This window comes from Mycteria americana, chromosome 4 (assembly GCF_035582795.1).
Source record: "Mycteria americana isolate JAX WOST 10 ecotype Jacksonville Zoo and Gardens chromosome 4, USCA_MyAme_1.0, whole genome shotgun sequence".
NCBI lineage: Eukaryota > Metazoa > Chordata > Aves > Ciconiiformes > Ciconiidae > Mycteria > Mycteria americana.
In genome coordinates this window covers 27,221,633-27,238,959 of record NC_134368.1, presented here as the reverse complement: position 1 = coordinate 27,238,959, position 17,327 = coordinate 27,221,633, and the positions used below count along the sequence as shown (strand labels likewise).

Here is a 17,327-nt window from a genome sequence, read left to right as displayed (position 1 = left end):
CCTATTTCAATTTCCATTAGAGGTCAAGGAGCTGCAAGCAACTCAGCTCTCTGCAATTATTACTACTCATCATGCTGCATGTACCACATAGCTGGCAGTTAGGGTATAAGCATCTTTACAAATACCAGAAAATTGTCTCTGCCTGCACTAAATCCTGTACACAATTAAGCAATTTCTTTTAGAAGCTCACAATATAGATGTTCTACCTTGCCAAATATGATTTTCCTGATCCTGGAACACCTCTGAGAAGAACAAGTACTTGACCTATAAGGTGCATCTTTTTTCTCATCATGTGACAAACAGGTGGCTGCTGTGCTTGCGAGAGGTTCAATTTTGAGTTTCTATCTTGATTTCCCCATACCTTCAGAGAAGGGTTGCTATCCCAGGCATTTGAGACCACTGGAGAGGAAAAAAAAAGTCCTTTTTCCAAAGTCCTATAGTCTGAAACGGGTCTCCACTGCCCAGGAGTTACAAAGCTGTGACTTCCACTGCATGGATAAAACACGGGAGCCATGAGATTCCAGTGTTGTTGAGGCTGACATGACGGTGTAGAAAAATTTAAGTTATAACCCTGCTGAGTTTGCTGAAAATCTGCAGGTTTGGATGCTTTGAAACTGGATGTTTCAAGAGAGACACAGGCCTCTGGAAGAGAAGTGCTCTGGTGGCTGTTAAAGGCAGTCACTACCTCTTCGTGTTGGTCCAGGCACCCTGAATTAGGATTTCCAGTGACAGCTACTCCAAGTTCCAGAGCTCTTTGGGAAGACCCACCAGAAGCAGCAGTCACACTTTCTTGATCCATAACAGTATCTTGTGTCTGCTCAGAATTTCCACATGATATTTCTCCATTCAATTGTTTATAGACTTCTGAAGCTAAATCATGTTGAACACTTATTTCTGACAAATCAGAATCTTCCAATGTCTGTGCAAAAGTGTCTGATGCAGCTGGTGAGCTTGTCTGGATGCTCAGCTGACTCACTGGTGGCTGAGAAGAGCAGAAGTTTTCTAAAACCTCATTATTTGTCCCTATTTGCTGTGGAAAAAGTAGGACATTGCAACCTGAATCAGATTTTTCCCACCCAGGAAATTCATTAAAGCCATCGTGTTCCACAGAGTGCGTATGTACTATTTGGTCATGTGCAGAATGAGGCAATTCATCACTCAAGCTGTATCTCTGAAAGGCGTTTTCTATTAAAGAATCCAGTTCTTCACTCAGCTGCACATCAGGTGATAGGACCTTTTCTTTTCCTTCTTCAGAATTACTTTGTTCTGCAGTACTTTCCCCCATTCTTTCATTTGCAACAGATCTTTGCTGATTAACAAGAACTAGTGATGATTCTACTGAATCAAAACCCAAGGTTTTTGAAGATGCTACTCCTTTGGCGTGGGTGGACAGCTCTAGCAGATAATCCATAGCATTTTCTACTGTTGAATAAGGTAAAGAGAATAAAGCATGGTCAACTGGACATACACAAGCTGATGTGAATGTGATTTTTTTACTTGAAGGAGTATTTATCACAAGTAAGGAGACAGCCAAAAGACAGTTCACCAATTCATCTTTTAACACACCTTCTACAACTCCCTTGGTCTGTTTCTCATTAGAGGTAAAGGCAGAACTCAATACAGACATATTGCAAAATAATAACCTAATAAGCATAAAAATTACTAAGGAAATAGTGTCTAAAAATCATTAACTGGGGGGAAAAAAATCAAAACTGAGTGTTTAAATGGATACTTATTTCTAACCTATCCCATATAGGCGAAATAGTGTAAAATGAACCAAAAAACACTACTGAGGACTAAAGAGATAGAAGTATGCAAAATACGTTCATTACGGCTAGGCCCAATGGAAAATGTCATACCTAATATAGCCTGAAAAATCCAGTATCTGCATTAATTCTTTGTAAAGCCACTAAATGGAGTATAGGTTGACTGTGATCAACATGAACAAAATGAAAACCTGGCACAAGTATCATCTGAGCTCTAAAGCTAAGCTCCTATTTTCCTGAAAGACAGTGTAACAAAAAGTCTTAAGTCTGTGGAAGTGCAACTCTTCCTGCACACATGTTAAATAATATCTTCCTTGTCCTTCCATCTTCTCTACTATATGAGAGCAACTTATTATTACTCATATGAAAAGATGCTAATCTTTCAATTTTTAAACTATTGTTAATAGTACAACAGAATAATGAACTCAGCGTGTTTAATGAATTCTCCAATAAGCTTCTAGATAAATCTGTTATTTTGATAAATCTTATTAAGAGTTCAAAGCATGAATCAGTAATTCCATCAATTTCAATTTTAAAAGGAATAACAATCATAGCAACAAACATGAGTGAGCTATTAAGTTATAAACCTAAACAATTTAGGTAAGGTAAAAACGGCAATAAAAGCAGTCCTTTTAATGGCTACCTAGGTTTCATACATATAAAACCAGGCCAAAGTCTGCCTTCTTTGCAAGTAGTCAGAAAAAATCTCAGCTAATCACATCTGATCATATGAATACAGATTGATTAAAATGCTCCACATATGACTTATTCCCCTGCCAAAAAACTCCTGAGATGTTGCTATCCAGCATCTCATCTGTTACTTTTATTATAAGCAAATGAACTTGTATACAGAAGAATTTCAAAACCACAAAAGCATGGGAAGGACTGGGCACAGACATGAAAATAGTCTGTCAGGAGAGGTGGGTATGTAGCTTGGCAGAATACAGGGGGAGAAACACAGTCCAAGCGAGGCTGCAGAGAATTCAACATGACAAACAGAATTTATCCTGCAAAAACTAATCCTCAGTGGAGATGACAAGATGACAGTGCAAAATAGAAAGTAAAACAAAAGCTCGAATCAAGTATTTAAGGAAAAGCAAATGCTGCCAGGACCACATATGGTGTACCATTGTCTCAAAAAATTGTGATCTAGAACATAAAATACCCCTCCTGCAGAAACAGTTTATGCATCTAGGAGATACGGCACAGAAACTAATTGGAAAAAACAGATTCTCCTCACCGCCTGCTCTCTGTCACAGAACAAGCCACTTAAACTGTACCTCCATTCATGGAGCACACTGCTACTGCAAATTACCAGCCTCACAGAAGCATTGTCAAACTTGGAGAATCTTGCATGGAAAGAGCTACAAAATTTCAAAATATTATGACTCACCTACTCATTAAAAGCTAAACTCACAAATACGCTTGCAACACCCACACCAACTTTTCTGGAGTTGCCCTAGTTAAGAGCTGTCTGCATATGGAACAAAACTTGTAATGCCAACTGTACATTATTTACCTTTAAAATCACATTCAGACAGGACCATATAAACCACACTAGGATCTAGGTCAGAAAACATTTCTGACATACTGTTGAAGAGCTCTTCTTTATTGACACTATGCACTGCTGGTGACATGGAGCAGCTTGGGTCCCCTTGGGATACAACAACAGCAGTTCTGTCAGAATTGCCATTCTTCCGAGAAGGACTCCCACCAGCTTTCCTTCTCCGCGGCATTTTATTTTCTAAGAATCAGCTTGCTTTTCGTTTTAGTTTGTTCACATGAGGCTGACAGCACCAAGCCCGGAAATCACAAAAAACCCTCTCATAACTGGGATACGCATAACAGAAATAGCAGACCTGGAAAAAAAAAAAAGAACAGAGAAATTTTAAGAAAATACACAGTCACATTTCCATGTCTCCTATATAGGTAGCTAAAAGATAAAAAAAAAAACCCAAACCCAAAGGATCCAGGAAAGCATTTTCTATAAGACTGCCTTTCTTTTTTTCAAATGGCTGACAGCTAAATAGCAGCCTTATTTTCCAACTAACTAGATACTGAATCTGCGTCTGGAAGAGAGAACAAATAAAATGGATTTTAAAAGAAAAATCCAGAAAAGTAAAGGAAGCAATGCAAGGCAGCCAGTTCACAAATATTCATCTGCTAACACCTACTGATGACCAGTTAACATTATGGAACGCTTACATTGTGTTAAAATTCAGAAATTTTGCTCCTCTTACAAAAGTACTGGAAAACATAACAGACATCTCAAAATCTTCCAGCAGTCCTTCATGACTTCCCCCCTCCTGGCCCCCAATTTTTTAAGAGTAAACAGCTGGGGTTCTTCAATGTTCAAACACTGGCATAGGTTGCCCAGAGAGGTTGTGGAGTCTCCAACCATACAGATTCTCAAAACCTGACCGAACATGGCCCTGAGCAACCTGCTTCAGGTAACCCTGCTTGAGCAGGTGGGTTGAACCAGATGACATCCAGAAGTGCCTTCCAACCTCAGCCTGTGTGGGGTTTTTTTAATTGTTAAAAACATTTTACAACTTTATAAGCCATAAAGCAAGAAGAGGCTTGGGTCCATCCCCCAACCCTCCCACTTCTGCCATAAAGCCTTTGACTACACCTAGTTAAAACATTATGGCATCTATAATAACTGCAGTTACTGCATTAACCTTGTATAGAAAAGGAAAGCAATCATTAACTGAAGTAAAAGCACAGAGTATGGCATGATCTCACTTTTTTCTTTATATCAAAATAACATCGAAGCTCTGTTGTGTTCTAGTGATGCTCATAATAAACTAATTTATAATTTTTACAAATAATTATTCAGAAGACTAGCAAATCTTGGTAAGGCTGAGAATCTGAAGTTAGTTACAGCAAGTCGTCGCTATTTAGTGATAACAGTTACTGAGTAGGCCATAAAATACCTGTGTCTACATAAAGATTATTTTGCCAGTGATGACCAATTCAACACGTGCAGATAAATCAATGGCAGCACTTCCAAGTTCACTTAGTCCTTCCCTCCCTGGATCATTAGCACGCAAATGACAATGTCAGATCAGTGCCAGATTTGGACAGCACTTCTCCATTATTCTCTAGCCATCTCTTCCAGCAACCAAGAGAAGTATCATTTAGAAGAGCGTGGACTGTTACATTCCCTCCCAAGTCATAGAAATTTATGTAAGAAAAATGAACAACTCCAGGATCCCAGGAGTTTCTACCATATGTATATGGACCTTAGATAGACAAACGAGACAGATGTCTGAAACAATGAAGAGATCAAGGAAGTCTGAAATGCACAACAAGGAAAACAATACACAGGAAAAGGAAGAGGCAGACTTCCAAAAATAAAGGAGAAACAACAGTGGAAGATGCTAGTTAGCCAGACTGAGCTGGGACAATTGCAGCTCGTTCTTTCATTACACTTTTTTTGGTTCACCTCTCTGATTAGCCATCCTTACACCATTCTTTACTGTCACAAAAAAGTACTCAAGCAGAACAATTTTTAAAAGTTACAACAAGTCATATTTTTCAGACTCATATTTCTAATTGATTCATTCTCCAACCAGTAAAATAGGTTGAGACCTAACTTCACACAATGTGTCAGTGTTAAAAAATGTGACTGTTCCTCACTAAAACAGGTTCAGTGACAAAGAAAAGACCCTGCAAAGGAGAAGGGTATTCACGCACCTTGACCTTACTGAGCACCAAGAGACTAAGCAGAACACTCCAAGTGTTGTCAATGTTTTAATCCAACTCTCTTATAATGGTCAACCCTGTAAGGACCTGCTGCTTGAAAAACATGCTCTGTAGCTAGGACTTTTAACAATCGATTGCCTTACTTCACTATAGGATATTCCCTTCCCAGTGTATGTCCTGCATTAGGCTGTATATCCCGCTATGTATTAGGATGCCTTACTCTAATGACCTTAGGAAGCCACACACTTCAGTCTATGTGAATCTCAATCAGCAAATTTACACTGCGTTGCTTCAGGATTATTGAGGCCTAAACTGTTTATCACAATTAATCAAAGAAGGGAAAAGGAGGCAGAAGGGAAAAGGAGGCAGAAGGGAAAAGGAGGCAGAAGGGAAAAGGAGGCAGAAGGGAAAAGGAGGCAGAAGGGAAAACGACACCGGTTACCTCAGAACTTACACCCAGGTCAAAACATTGGTGACTCCCACTACACATCCATATATGCTAAGGCAATGCACAGATCCACATTTTGTCCCATGTCTCCATCTAAAGTCTTAGTAAAATTGTAGAAATTGTTAAACCTATCAAAAAGATAGATCAGCATTGCCCAGGATTTCATTTAAATACGGTATTTACCATGGCCAGTATCGCAGACAGATATTTTGACAGAATCTCCTTTGTTTACCACAATATTTTCAATGAAATTCCTGGACCGATTCCTGGGCGATATCTTCTGTTGATATTACCAAGCACAATAAAAGTATATAAAAATAGATGCCTGCACACATACAAAGCACACTGTACTATACTACATAAGAGATAACACTAACACGCTCAACTGAAAGGAATAATTTTCACTTGCTTTTAAGAGCGTTCCCTGAACTTTACAGATTATTTTATCTAGGGACTTGCCTTTTCAGATATTAAAGTTTCTCTTTTTGAAAATTAGTTGTCTACGAAAGAGGAAATAATTTTGAATAACCCAATAGCCAGACTTGCAGGTCAGCTGTATTCAGTGGTTTTGGATAACATAATGTGAATCAGTCTGTAGTTTGCTGTGGATGAGGGTTTTTTTTCCCTCAAGATGAAAATGGAGTTGTAATAACATAATGATTTAGAAGAGCAGGGCTGCTCTGAACACACTGAAAGGGAATTCTAGACAATTAGCCAGAGGCTGCAATTTACTCAGAGGTTCACTAGTCAGTTCTCGGTACCGCCGTTAAGACATACATCCAATTAGAACAAACAGCTGTTTCATTTCAGCACTGATGAAAAACTATACTCCTGTGGCAGTCTCAACTTCACCTTTAAAAACAAAGCAAAACAAAATCCATGAGCACCTCTTCACTCATTCTTCAGAAATACACATCTCCTGACATTAAGGATCTCCTCCCCATTTAATTCAACTACCACAAACAAGCATATGTTCAAAAATCTGCCTGTATGAAAATTACCTTCTAAATTAAGCAATTTTACAAATAAAAGAGATATTAAGATACCGGCATTCTCTACAAAATAAGGTAATTTTCAAACCCTACTAACCTAGAAGAGAAAAAATAGACTTGTCAGGTCAGGGCACTTTAACTTCATCATCTTTCTAGATAGCCAGAGTTTATTTCCGATGGTAGATTATGAGCCTCAAGTGTTGCCTGTTCCAGTACTGCTACCCCTAAGGAGCTAGATGGATGCATCACAGACATTCTGTAGGCACAGACACACGTAGCCAGAGATCAGCATCCATTACAGGAAAGCCAGTCACTACAGAGACAGGCAGGCACCAACGTAATCAACCTAACACAGCGCATTTTTCTTTTCTGTTTGACAGACAGAACAATGAGGTGTACAGAAGTGTACCTGGCACAGCAAGGATGGACCAAGATCTCAAGTTTCAGTCCCAGCATCTTACTAACAACATTCAACTTTCCTTTCCAATGAAAAGAAAATCAATCATTTCATAAACTAGTTCTAAGAATGTGTTTATAATTGCCTAGGGGAAAGAAAGAAAGATGATCAATGTTTCCAATAAATACAAAGTGTCTGTTAGTTATACAGAAGAGGAAAAATATGCAAGTTCCGCCCCCCCCTCCATTTTTTGCACTCTCATAACTAAATTGATAAACTAATTCATGAAGCATTACAGTCTTAGGAAAACATATAAGAAAATTCTTCCATAAAGCATGGACTGAATTTAAATCAAGGAATTCCCTTGCAGACACATGTTCCAAAAGGTTCCATTTTATTTTCATTAATACAATTGTCCATAGAAGAAATTAATCCAAAATAGCGGGAGTGTAATAGTCATCCTGGTCAGACTCCTCACATTAAGGGTGAAAAAAAAATGAAAAAAAAAAAACAAAACCCCTCCAGGTTCCAACATAAGTAAAGCAAATTGTAACTTTAACTTAATTGTAAGGTGTCCTTAGAAAAATTCAAAGTGTACTCTTTCTTATGACACATAATCTAACGAATTCAAAACATTTAAACAATCCAAACAAAAATCTAAGGGGGGAAAAAAATTCCCAAGACCCCCCAAAACCAAATCTGTTATTTTTGAAAGATCTAAGATTTCTTTTATGTTAGGAAATAATTGCTAACATAGACTTGTCATACACAAGCCATCACATTGCTAACCAGTACTGTTATATCAGCAAACCCGCTGTGAAGAATTCTCCTAGAACTTTGAAGAAACTAAAAAAAAAAAAATATCAGGCTACAAATGCATTTTCTAAAATTAAGCTAAAAGGCACAAGTCATGTTTATACTGAGGCTACATTAAATTTGTCCAGCTAAACTTCTTTTGTTTTCCATAGAAAAAGCTCGAAATTCCCCCCTGCTTTCTAAGAACTGCTATATATTGTTGAAGAACTGTATTTTTACAAAATCAAACAAAAGCTACTATAAAACAATACTAGGCACCATCTGACTCTTCTAAAATTTCTGGAAAAGCAATGTAAATCTCAGGCTTGAGACGTGCATTATTGTTTCATTTTCAGAGTAATATGAAAATGTATATGCAGTTGCTGAATAAAGATCTGATTAAGGCCTGACACACCTCATGTCTTTTACACTGGGATGTCTTCTTAGAAACCGCACATGGTAGCTTGCATTTTCAAGATGTGTCAAAATTCTCAAGTAGGGTGGACTGACTGCAAGTCCTATTACACATATAATCTCAAGTATAGGAAGAGAAGGAAACAGGTAGTATTCAAGAAGAGACAGAACGCACATAAAGGAAGAAATATACTAAATTACTTTTTAAGTGAGTTAGTTGATAGCAAAGTATTCACAAAGCTCTTTAAATCAGAGATACTGCATTGGGAAACAATCAGCAGTAAATATATTTTTTTCAAAGTCATTAGGAGAACTTATTTTTTACGCAAACAGACCAGAAAAATATTCTAACCACTACTCAAGGTTTACTAAAAGCATTCAGCAGCATGGGACATTCCTGGTTTAACTGTGGTCAAGTTCAACTGACAAATAAGTTATCAATATTACTTCTCTTCCTTTTTTAAAGACAAAGGAAGCCTCCAACCTTGATACAGTGTAACATTCAACCAATATGACCAATGCTGCCCAACTTGTATACATTTTTAAATGTTGCCGATTAATTGAAGGAAGTTAACTTCATACATATAAAAGAGGTTGGTTTGGGGGTTGTTTTTTTTTTGTTTGGCTTGCTTTTGGTTTTGGGGGGTTTTAAACAATTTTTTTATTTCAAAGTACACAAAATATTTATCATGTAATGTTCATTTCAGTCTTCTGGCTTTTAAAAAACACACACATATATATACTGACATGCTGGAGACTGAAAAAAAAAATCTGTATTTGTAATTCAAATAAAATAGAACTTACATTTTCAGCTTCACTGAGTTGCCCCGCAGTAGGTCCCTTCTCATCTTTCCAAAACCACCACTGATGGCACATTTAATAAAGATCTGCTGTTAAAAAATATAATGCACTCTTCTATCAGGAAACCATACTTTCAAACATACAAATTAGATGTCAGCAGAAGTGGATGCTCCCTCCTGACAAAGGAATGATCAGAACACAAATTAAAATTGATATTTTGCTCACAGACCGTACAACTTTAAGCAAAGTTTTAACACTGAGCAATACACGTAATTGTTTTTAGCAGATTAAGCACAGCTAACATTTTACTGACAAAGTACTCAATGTGCCCAGTTGAGCTCAAATGTAAGTTTTCCTAAGGATAAGAATACCTACTGGATTTCAGCTACTGACTTCTCATCTAAAAATGCTGACTTACATCACGTAAAGAAATAACATAATGGCAGCAGAATTAGTTAGGAATAAAAGTAAGTTTCCTCACTTGTCATTCCACTTGGTTCTTTACCACAGTTCTTAACCATCTTGAAAAGGTTTATATATCCATGCTGGTCAAGAAAAGATTTGTTCCATCATGTGGGGAATTAGGCAAAGAAAACCTGGTACATCAAAATAAGAATATGTTACTTACAGATATACCACTAATTTGCAATGCCCTACCAATGGTAAAAAACTGCACTTCTGTTCACTGAAGAGGCTGCAAACTCCCAACCCACTGTGTACACACCAAAGATGTTAGATCTACTCAAAGCCTGACATAATTCCAGTATACATATTAGTCCAAAGCTCACTTTCCTGGCAACAGTCTTGTGCTTTCAATCAAATTAAAATAAATAAATAAAAAAACCCCACAAACAAAAAACCCTACGAGCATAAGCACCTAAATCAGGTAAAGATTTTGGAACAAATATTCTGTCACACTCCTAACATGGCAGGTTGAGGACTCAACTACCTTATAACAGTCTTCACAAGAGATGAAGAAACCGTTGTCCCATTTTGCATCTAACCTCATTCCACTGCTCCAAAGCATTAAGAATTGTCATCAAAACATACACAGCACTTCACATAAGCAAGAATTCGATGATGAGGATCCAAATTTACAAAGTAAAGGACAGGTTGCAGGCAAAGAACGCTATTCACCCCACTGTCAAACATGTGGCTTCACAAAAAACATGCCAGGAAAGGCTGAATTTTACAGAACATTTCATCTCTGAATATAAATTCAGCCTAGAACAGAATGAAAAGGCTGAAGCATACCTGATAGCAGTGTAACACTACATTATTTCCACTACTCAGATTTCTGCTTTCTGAAATCAGGCTCTACTAACACATGCATTAAAATACAAAGGTTATTTCCACATTTGTTCACTTGCACTTTGAAGTGTCATAAATGGAGCAAACCAAGTAAGTATTTAAACGCAGGCACAAGAGAAAAAAGCAGCAAATGAAATAAAACTAAGACCCAATCATTGTACTCTCTAGTTGTATTTATACAACAAGAAGCTTTTCTTTTTTGACAACGTTCAAGTCCCCTCTCTAAAAACACAAGGTAAAAAAGGGAAGAAAAAGAGGAAATGCCTTCCAGTAGCTGTTTCTCAATAAGCTTGAGAGTATCAAAGGAGACAGTCTGGGAGCCTTTTGTGTTCTTCCATTTCTGCCAGCAGTCAGCAACAGAACAGGCCACCTAAACACTTTGTTATTTAATGTGAAAATCTATACCCAGCTAGAGACAAAGTGCTTTTAAAAATACTTTGAGCACCTTTTCTGCTCTTTTCCTTCTCCCACTCAGTGTTATTCCTACTGGTTGTTCCAAGGGCTTTGGCTATTTCAACAGTTTTACCTAAGGTCCTCTTTTTCACATCAAATTCTGCCAAAGTACAAGACACTGACACATATGTCTCAATACACTTGCTTTATGCAATCTGCTCTGCTAGGGGGTTTTTCCACTTCTGTCATTTTTAAGCCTTGTGTATGGCCTGGACCAGAGACAGATTCTTTTGAACCAGCAGCAGAAAATAAATTTTGCTTTGAGTACAAAACAAAAACTTTGTCCATCAAGTACACACACAGCTCAAGAGCACAAAACCAGCACAAACTCATCCGAAGTGGATGCTTAGGAAGTAAATACAACTTGCAGGAAGGGCAGAGCCCTGTTCATTAGGAAGGACTCAAAGGCTCTTCTCCACATGCCACATCACAAGGAGAAGTCAACCTGCAGTGGCAGTCGGCTGGTGTTTGACAGGTGACAGAATCTGTCTAACTCCACATCACACGGTTTCCTTTTAAGCCGGGAAGCTGCTCTTGCTAGAGGCCCTCCATACAGGTGAGGACTAGCTCCCAGAAAGGCGCTCCCTCAAACACAGGCAGATCTCCTGCTGGGTGCACATGATTAAAGCCGTGAGGTAGGAGGAGGAAAGCCACCAGCAAGCACATCCTCCAGCACCAGGTCTGCTTGGTAAGAACTACTTTTGTACTCGCCTTCTTTTTGCTGTGTGCTGAAGGTCAAAGCTTGGGACGTGGCAAAAAAAAAAAAACAAGTGGCCTTGGGATTATGGAGGGTGCAAATATGCACCCTGACAAGCTAGAAAAATCAACAAGCAGTTGTTTCCCTTGTTTAGGTGGAGAGGGCTGTTGCTTGGGTTTTTTGGGTTTTTGGTTCCCCCCCTCCCCCCAGAAAATAATAAAAGTATCTGCAAAATGTCTTTCCAACCCTAGGAGAGCGTTGATATATCACATCCTTTTATAGCTTCCCTTCTACATTCTTTGGTAGCCTCCCACACAGCTCACAGCCCTGCTCAAGCACGCTGAAGTAAGGGTTACCCATGCCTGTGCCAAACTCAGCTTTGAGGGGAGATCTTCCAGGAGGCACAGCTCTCAGGCTACCTGGGCTGTCCCCAGTGCAAACTCCACATAGCTCAGCTGCTTTGCTGTGACCTATGCCCGGCCCCCAGAGCAACATAACAGGCTGCAACAAAGGAGACCAGACTTGTGGTTATGGTGGTGCTTCTGCAGTTTCACACCTGCCGTCAGTACTAATGCCTAAGATTGTATTCCTGCTCCACATTATAAAACAGCAAGACAGAGAGAGGTATTTGGAAAGAGAAAAGAGAACTCCTGCCAGATGGAACTGTGACTTGCCCACAACATGTTTCCAGAGATTCTGTCCGAAAGTCAGGCTGAAGGGCAGTGAATAGAAGTAACACATCTCTGCAAAATGACAGTTCCCCAGCACAACAGAATTTCCTTTCACATGTCTCCAGATGAACTTTCATACCTGTCTCTGAAAAGCCTTCATACTGACAGCAGTGGCTGGATCTTGTAATTCAAGACTTGGTGCTTCTCTGAATTGCTGGAAATAGCTTGCAATCTTTTATAAATTGCAACTCCAGGAAGATCTAGCTAAGAAGCTACAATATAATCTAATGCACAAAATATTTGAGGCTGATAAAAAAAGGAAAATATAACATAAAGCTGAGCAAGACTCTCCTAATGAGGTTAATTTTAATATGGCTATATTCTGCTATATTAGTGTTTCCTGTTTCATAAGGATTTTTAGTTGGGTTTTTTTTCCTGTGACTGAGACCTGGCCAAAGGGTGAGCACTTATTTTAGTGTTTGGAAAGTCAGCAAAAGGGCAGCAGCAAGGGTGAGGACTCGTTCCATCAAGATGAGAAGATACTGTGAAAGAGGAGTATTACTGAAGATCACAAGTGATGCTTATTATGGGCACACACATGCAGGTGGCATTACAGAGGAAGGAAAAGTGGAACATTTAAAGAACACTTAGCTAGAGTTTTCTGCACTGGCAGCAGTCAAGGCTGGCAATAAATGCAAATGCTACTTCCCCAAATCTTGGCTTGCTTTAGCTGTTGATGCAAATGAAGACAGCTTTACTTTCTTCTTATAGATGATGCTGCAACTCTAAACGCGGCTGGGAACAAAGGGAAGTGGATGTCAAAGACTCAGACTCCAGAGCATGAATCTTCAGACCTCTGTAGGCACCTAACAGGGCTTCTGCAATGGTTCTGGTGCTTCCATGTACAAAGGTTTCTCAGCTCCACTCCTTTCCCTTGTGTCTGATACACAGAACTACTCAAAAGGCATCGCTGTCTGGCCAACTTTCTGCAGTAAAATATCTTCCTACCTGAAGGTCTGCTTAAGACCTTCAAGTCCATGATGCATACAGTGCTGCACTCTGGTGATCCCCAGCTGCCACTTCCCTCCTAACAGCCTCATACAGTTTTCAGTTCTGTGACTCTAAATGAAGGTTTGTGGCACACTGGGACAAAGCTGAAGCACAAGGAATTTTTGGACTTCAGCATGGGGCTCAAATGCTGAAACAAAATGAAGATGCATTCAGGTTTGCAGAAAGCACTTGCAAGAATAGGAGACTGATGAGAAGATCATGACTGTCAAAGCATCAGAGCACACGGTGCGCTGGAACATAAGCCAGATTTTTCACCAAAGTGTCATCTATTAACCAGTGACCTCAGAACAGTAGCAGCCACATCAGGAAGCTGAGGAGTCAGGTTGGAAAGAGACATAAAACAGCTTGTGAACTTTGCTGGTGGTCCACATACAACAGCAACATGAGAACCACTCCAAACTTCCCGAACAGGAACATACTATAGTGACACATAATACACTTAGCCAATTCACACCGATTCAAGCTGCACCATACAATTACAACTTAAAAAAGGAAGCAATTAACCAGATTGCATAAAGCAAGCAAGATAGGAATGAGAATAGCTTATTCATGTAGACATCCTAAATATTTCCTTGGAGAAAAAAAAATTAAAATCACATACCAGGTCCTAGGCTGGAAACTACATTACACAGACCTATCAGGGCCATTATATCTATTTAATATGTTCAAGCACACTTCCATTGCTGAAGCCGCTATGCCAGCTGCACATAGCACATACACAGCTATTAAAAAGATAAAACCTATTTTCAGCTTAATGTAAACCACATATAGATGACCTCATCCTGATCTAGGGTACATCAACAAAAAGCTTACGGCCTCCAAATGACTGTCATTACTTACTTGATAGAGACTTAAACCTGTCATTTACCTTCAGAAAGTAGTTCACATGAGTTCACCTTATATGAATGTAAAAAACATCAGCCAGGTCAATTTAAATAGTTTTAAATGGTGGCTTGAGTTAATACAGGCAATTTTTGAGACGGAACACAGACCAGTTACATAAACCAACCCACTGGTAGATCAAAAATCCCCAGTGGAGTCATGAGAAAAAACAGTTGGAAAACTTAACCTCTTCCATAACCACGGCTGGATTCAGAAGAAAGTATCAATATACAGCCTTACTTAATTCTGAGAGGCAGTGTAACTGACAGCTCATTAATGCCCTACTGACATTTTTATAGTAGCAGAGCCTCTGTAAAAAAAACAAAGGCAGCAACTTCCTAAAACTCAAGGATTAATAATTCAGGAACTTTTACCAGAGCTAAATTCACATGCAGAACTCTATTTAAAATAATTAGACTGATTATGTCAGCCATTTAGCACAGACTATGAATCAGCACACAGGTGGGAGTGAAAGACAAGAGACCATGCAACACCTCAGAACTACAGCCCTCCAAAGTCCCTATTACAACTATTTATACACTAATTCAAGACAACATAATTCTCTTTTGTAAAATGGACAAGGTAACAATCCACCTGCACCATAAAGTGAAACAGCTGTAACTATATCATGGATGTTCCCTAAAACCATGCCTGGGCTAACATTTTTGTCGGGTACTCTTGCGCTTTCACATTGGTAACACCAAGAATCTCGCCTCCCTCTAATATCAGGCCTTCCCCCAGCTGAAATGCGCTAATGTTAATAAAATAGAGGGAAAGTTCTTAGCAAAAAAAAAAGTGTAAATGAGACCACAAAAAAACACAGGGCAATTCCACAGTTAAAACAAACAAACAAAAAAATACAACAGTAGAAAGCCTATAAAGAGGAAATTAAAGGATTTTTAAGAAGTGCTTTGATGCTGTTAAATTTCCTTCACGAGCTCGTCACATAATCTATAGGAACACAAACTATTGCAACTTGAAAGTGCTGCAAACACATGACACAAGCAAGCCCTGCCCTAGTCATGGTGACTGTATCCGGATGAATCAGAGCTAAAACTCTCATGCTTACAAACATATACCATACTTAAATTTTTCTGCCCTTCTGTAATTTGCTTCAGGTTTATATCTCAATCTTCGGCTCTCCAATCACATGCCAAGACATATTATCTAAAGCTTTATTCCAGTGAAGGTGAAATGGATGAAGAGCAACCTGATTAACTTCTCTGTTCTTTTGCTTTACCTGAAATATCCAAAACACTTTGGGAGGTTTTTTGCTTAAGTACTATATGAACTGTTCTCATCTTTTCACTGCAAGGTCCTACTGAAAGACTTGAGATGCATATTAAACTTTGTCAAGATGCTGTATAAAAACATTTTAAGTGTCTCTTAAGAGTCAAACTGTTCTTAGTAATTTAGAACAAGAGTTTAGAAAAGTAATAGTAAATATGTATTTGTTTTCCTCTCCTTTGAAGTCAGGCTCCTCAGGAGCTCCAGTGACCTTATGGCACTTGGTCAGCAAAACTGCAGACCATGTCCAAAGCACGTGGGAATACTATGCTACGAAGGACACAAACAACGACGTGATAAACACGTTTCAGCGGTTCTTGACTGTTAACGAATAACCCTTTAAAGTACTAAAAATCTTTTGATCTCATTTTGCACGGGGTGGATTTATCTTGCTGGGCTCTACTCTTCGGGAGATGCTTTTAAAGTTCACGGGCACTCCACCTGGTTTGCTCGGGACAAACGGGCGAAGCATTTCCACCGACTTGCCAGCCCCAACCCTTCCTCCAGCGGCCGCTGCCGCCACGCAGGCCGCAGCTGCTGGCAGGGCAGGCCGGGGCCGGGGCCGCGGTCGTCCCCAGGACTGCCGGAGGCAGGAGTCGGCATTTCTCAGAGGAAGGCCAGGCACCTCGGCCGCCGCCGAGCGCGCTTACGCGGTGACGGGCGAGGAAAAGCCACAAGTGGGTGCAGGGCAGGCAGCCAGCACCTCACGCTGAGGAGCGCCCGTAGTGCTCACCCCAACGGCGGGGAGCCACGACCCAGTGGCAGCTCTAGCCGCGAGGCCCACAGGAAGGCCCCTGGGGAGGGCAGGCCCGAGCGCCGGCCTCAGGCCGGCGCGGAGGGGCTCACCCGCCGCTCGCGACGCCGCACCCCCGGCCCCAGCCCCTTCCCCGCGCACGGGAACCGCTAGCGGGGGCCCGTGACCCACGGCCGAGCCCCCGGCTGGCGGGCGGGCCCGCCGCGCAGCACCCGCCCCGCTCCCACCCACAGGCAACTCCTCTCCAGTGACGGCTGGGGACGGGCCCCTCAGCGCCACCGGTCCCGCCGCGATGCGGGGACACGGCGAGGGGGGCCCCCGCACGCCCGCCGGCGGGGGGAAGGTGCCCGCAACCGCCGCGGGGGCCGGCCGCCTCCCCGCCCCCGAGATGGCGGAGGCCGCAGCGAGCAGCTCGGACCCCGCACCCTATCGGGAGCAGGGGGAGGGCGAGGCTCCTCCCCGGTCCCGCCGCTTCGTGCCAGACCCCGCCGGCCTTTACCTCCCGCCGCTCGGTTCGCTTGCTTCCGCCGGCGGCGGACGCAGGGACTGGAGAGCTGCTCGGCGGCGGCCGGGGAGAGGGGGAGGCTCCGGCGGAGCGTGCGCCGCGGGGACACACTGCCGCTCTCCGTCCGGCCGGGGAAGAACAGCCCGGCAGGAGGCTCCGCGCCGCGCCGGCCCCCTCCCCCTGCCCGCCCGGGGCCCGCAGCGCCGCCCCGGCCGACTCCCGCCCCAGCGCTCCTCACCCGGCCGCATCCGCCGGCGCGTCCCCGCAGTGGGCGGGGGTAGCGGCCGCTCCCGGCCTCGGGTGCCCCGGGCGGCTGGGGCGGGCTGGCGGCGGGGCCGTGCCTCTGGCGTCCTCCGCGGGCTCGCCAGCACCTGC

At 41.5% G+C, this 17,327-nt stretch overlaps 1 protein-coding gene across 5 annotated transcripts in view; it reads right to left on the bottom strand.

The window, feature by feature from the left end:
• Positions 1–17,327, bottom strand: part of N4BP2 (NEDD4 binding protein 2) — a 61,972-nt gene that overhangs the window by 25,740 nt on the left and 18,905 nt on the right. For 2 of the 5 annotated variants that reach the window (XM_075499959.1, XM_075499963.1), the window contains exons 1-5: positions 16,947–17,079; positions 9,803–9,917; positions 9,325–9,497; positions 3,286–3,625; positions 207–1,422 (exon numbers count right to left, since the gene is read on the bottom strand). In XM_075499959.1, the coding sequence (XP_075356074.1) occupies positions 207–1,422; positions 3,286–3,502 (1,433 nt within the window). In that variant the 5' untranslated portion in view covers positions 3,503–3,625; positions 9,325–9,497; positions 9,803–9,917; positions 16,947–17,079. Of the gene's footprint in view, positions 1–206; positions 1,423–3,285; positions 3,626–6,105; positions 6,306–9,324; positions 9,498–9,802; positions 9,918–16,946; positions 17,080–17,327 lie in introns of those variants that run through there. The other 3 variants (XM_075499962.1, XM_075499960.1, XM_075499961.1) reach the window with 3 other exon arrangements.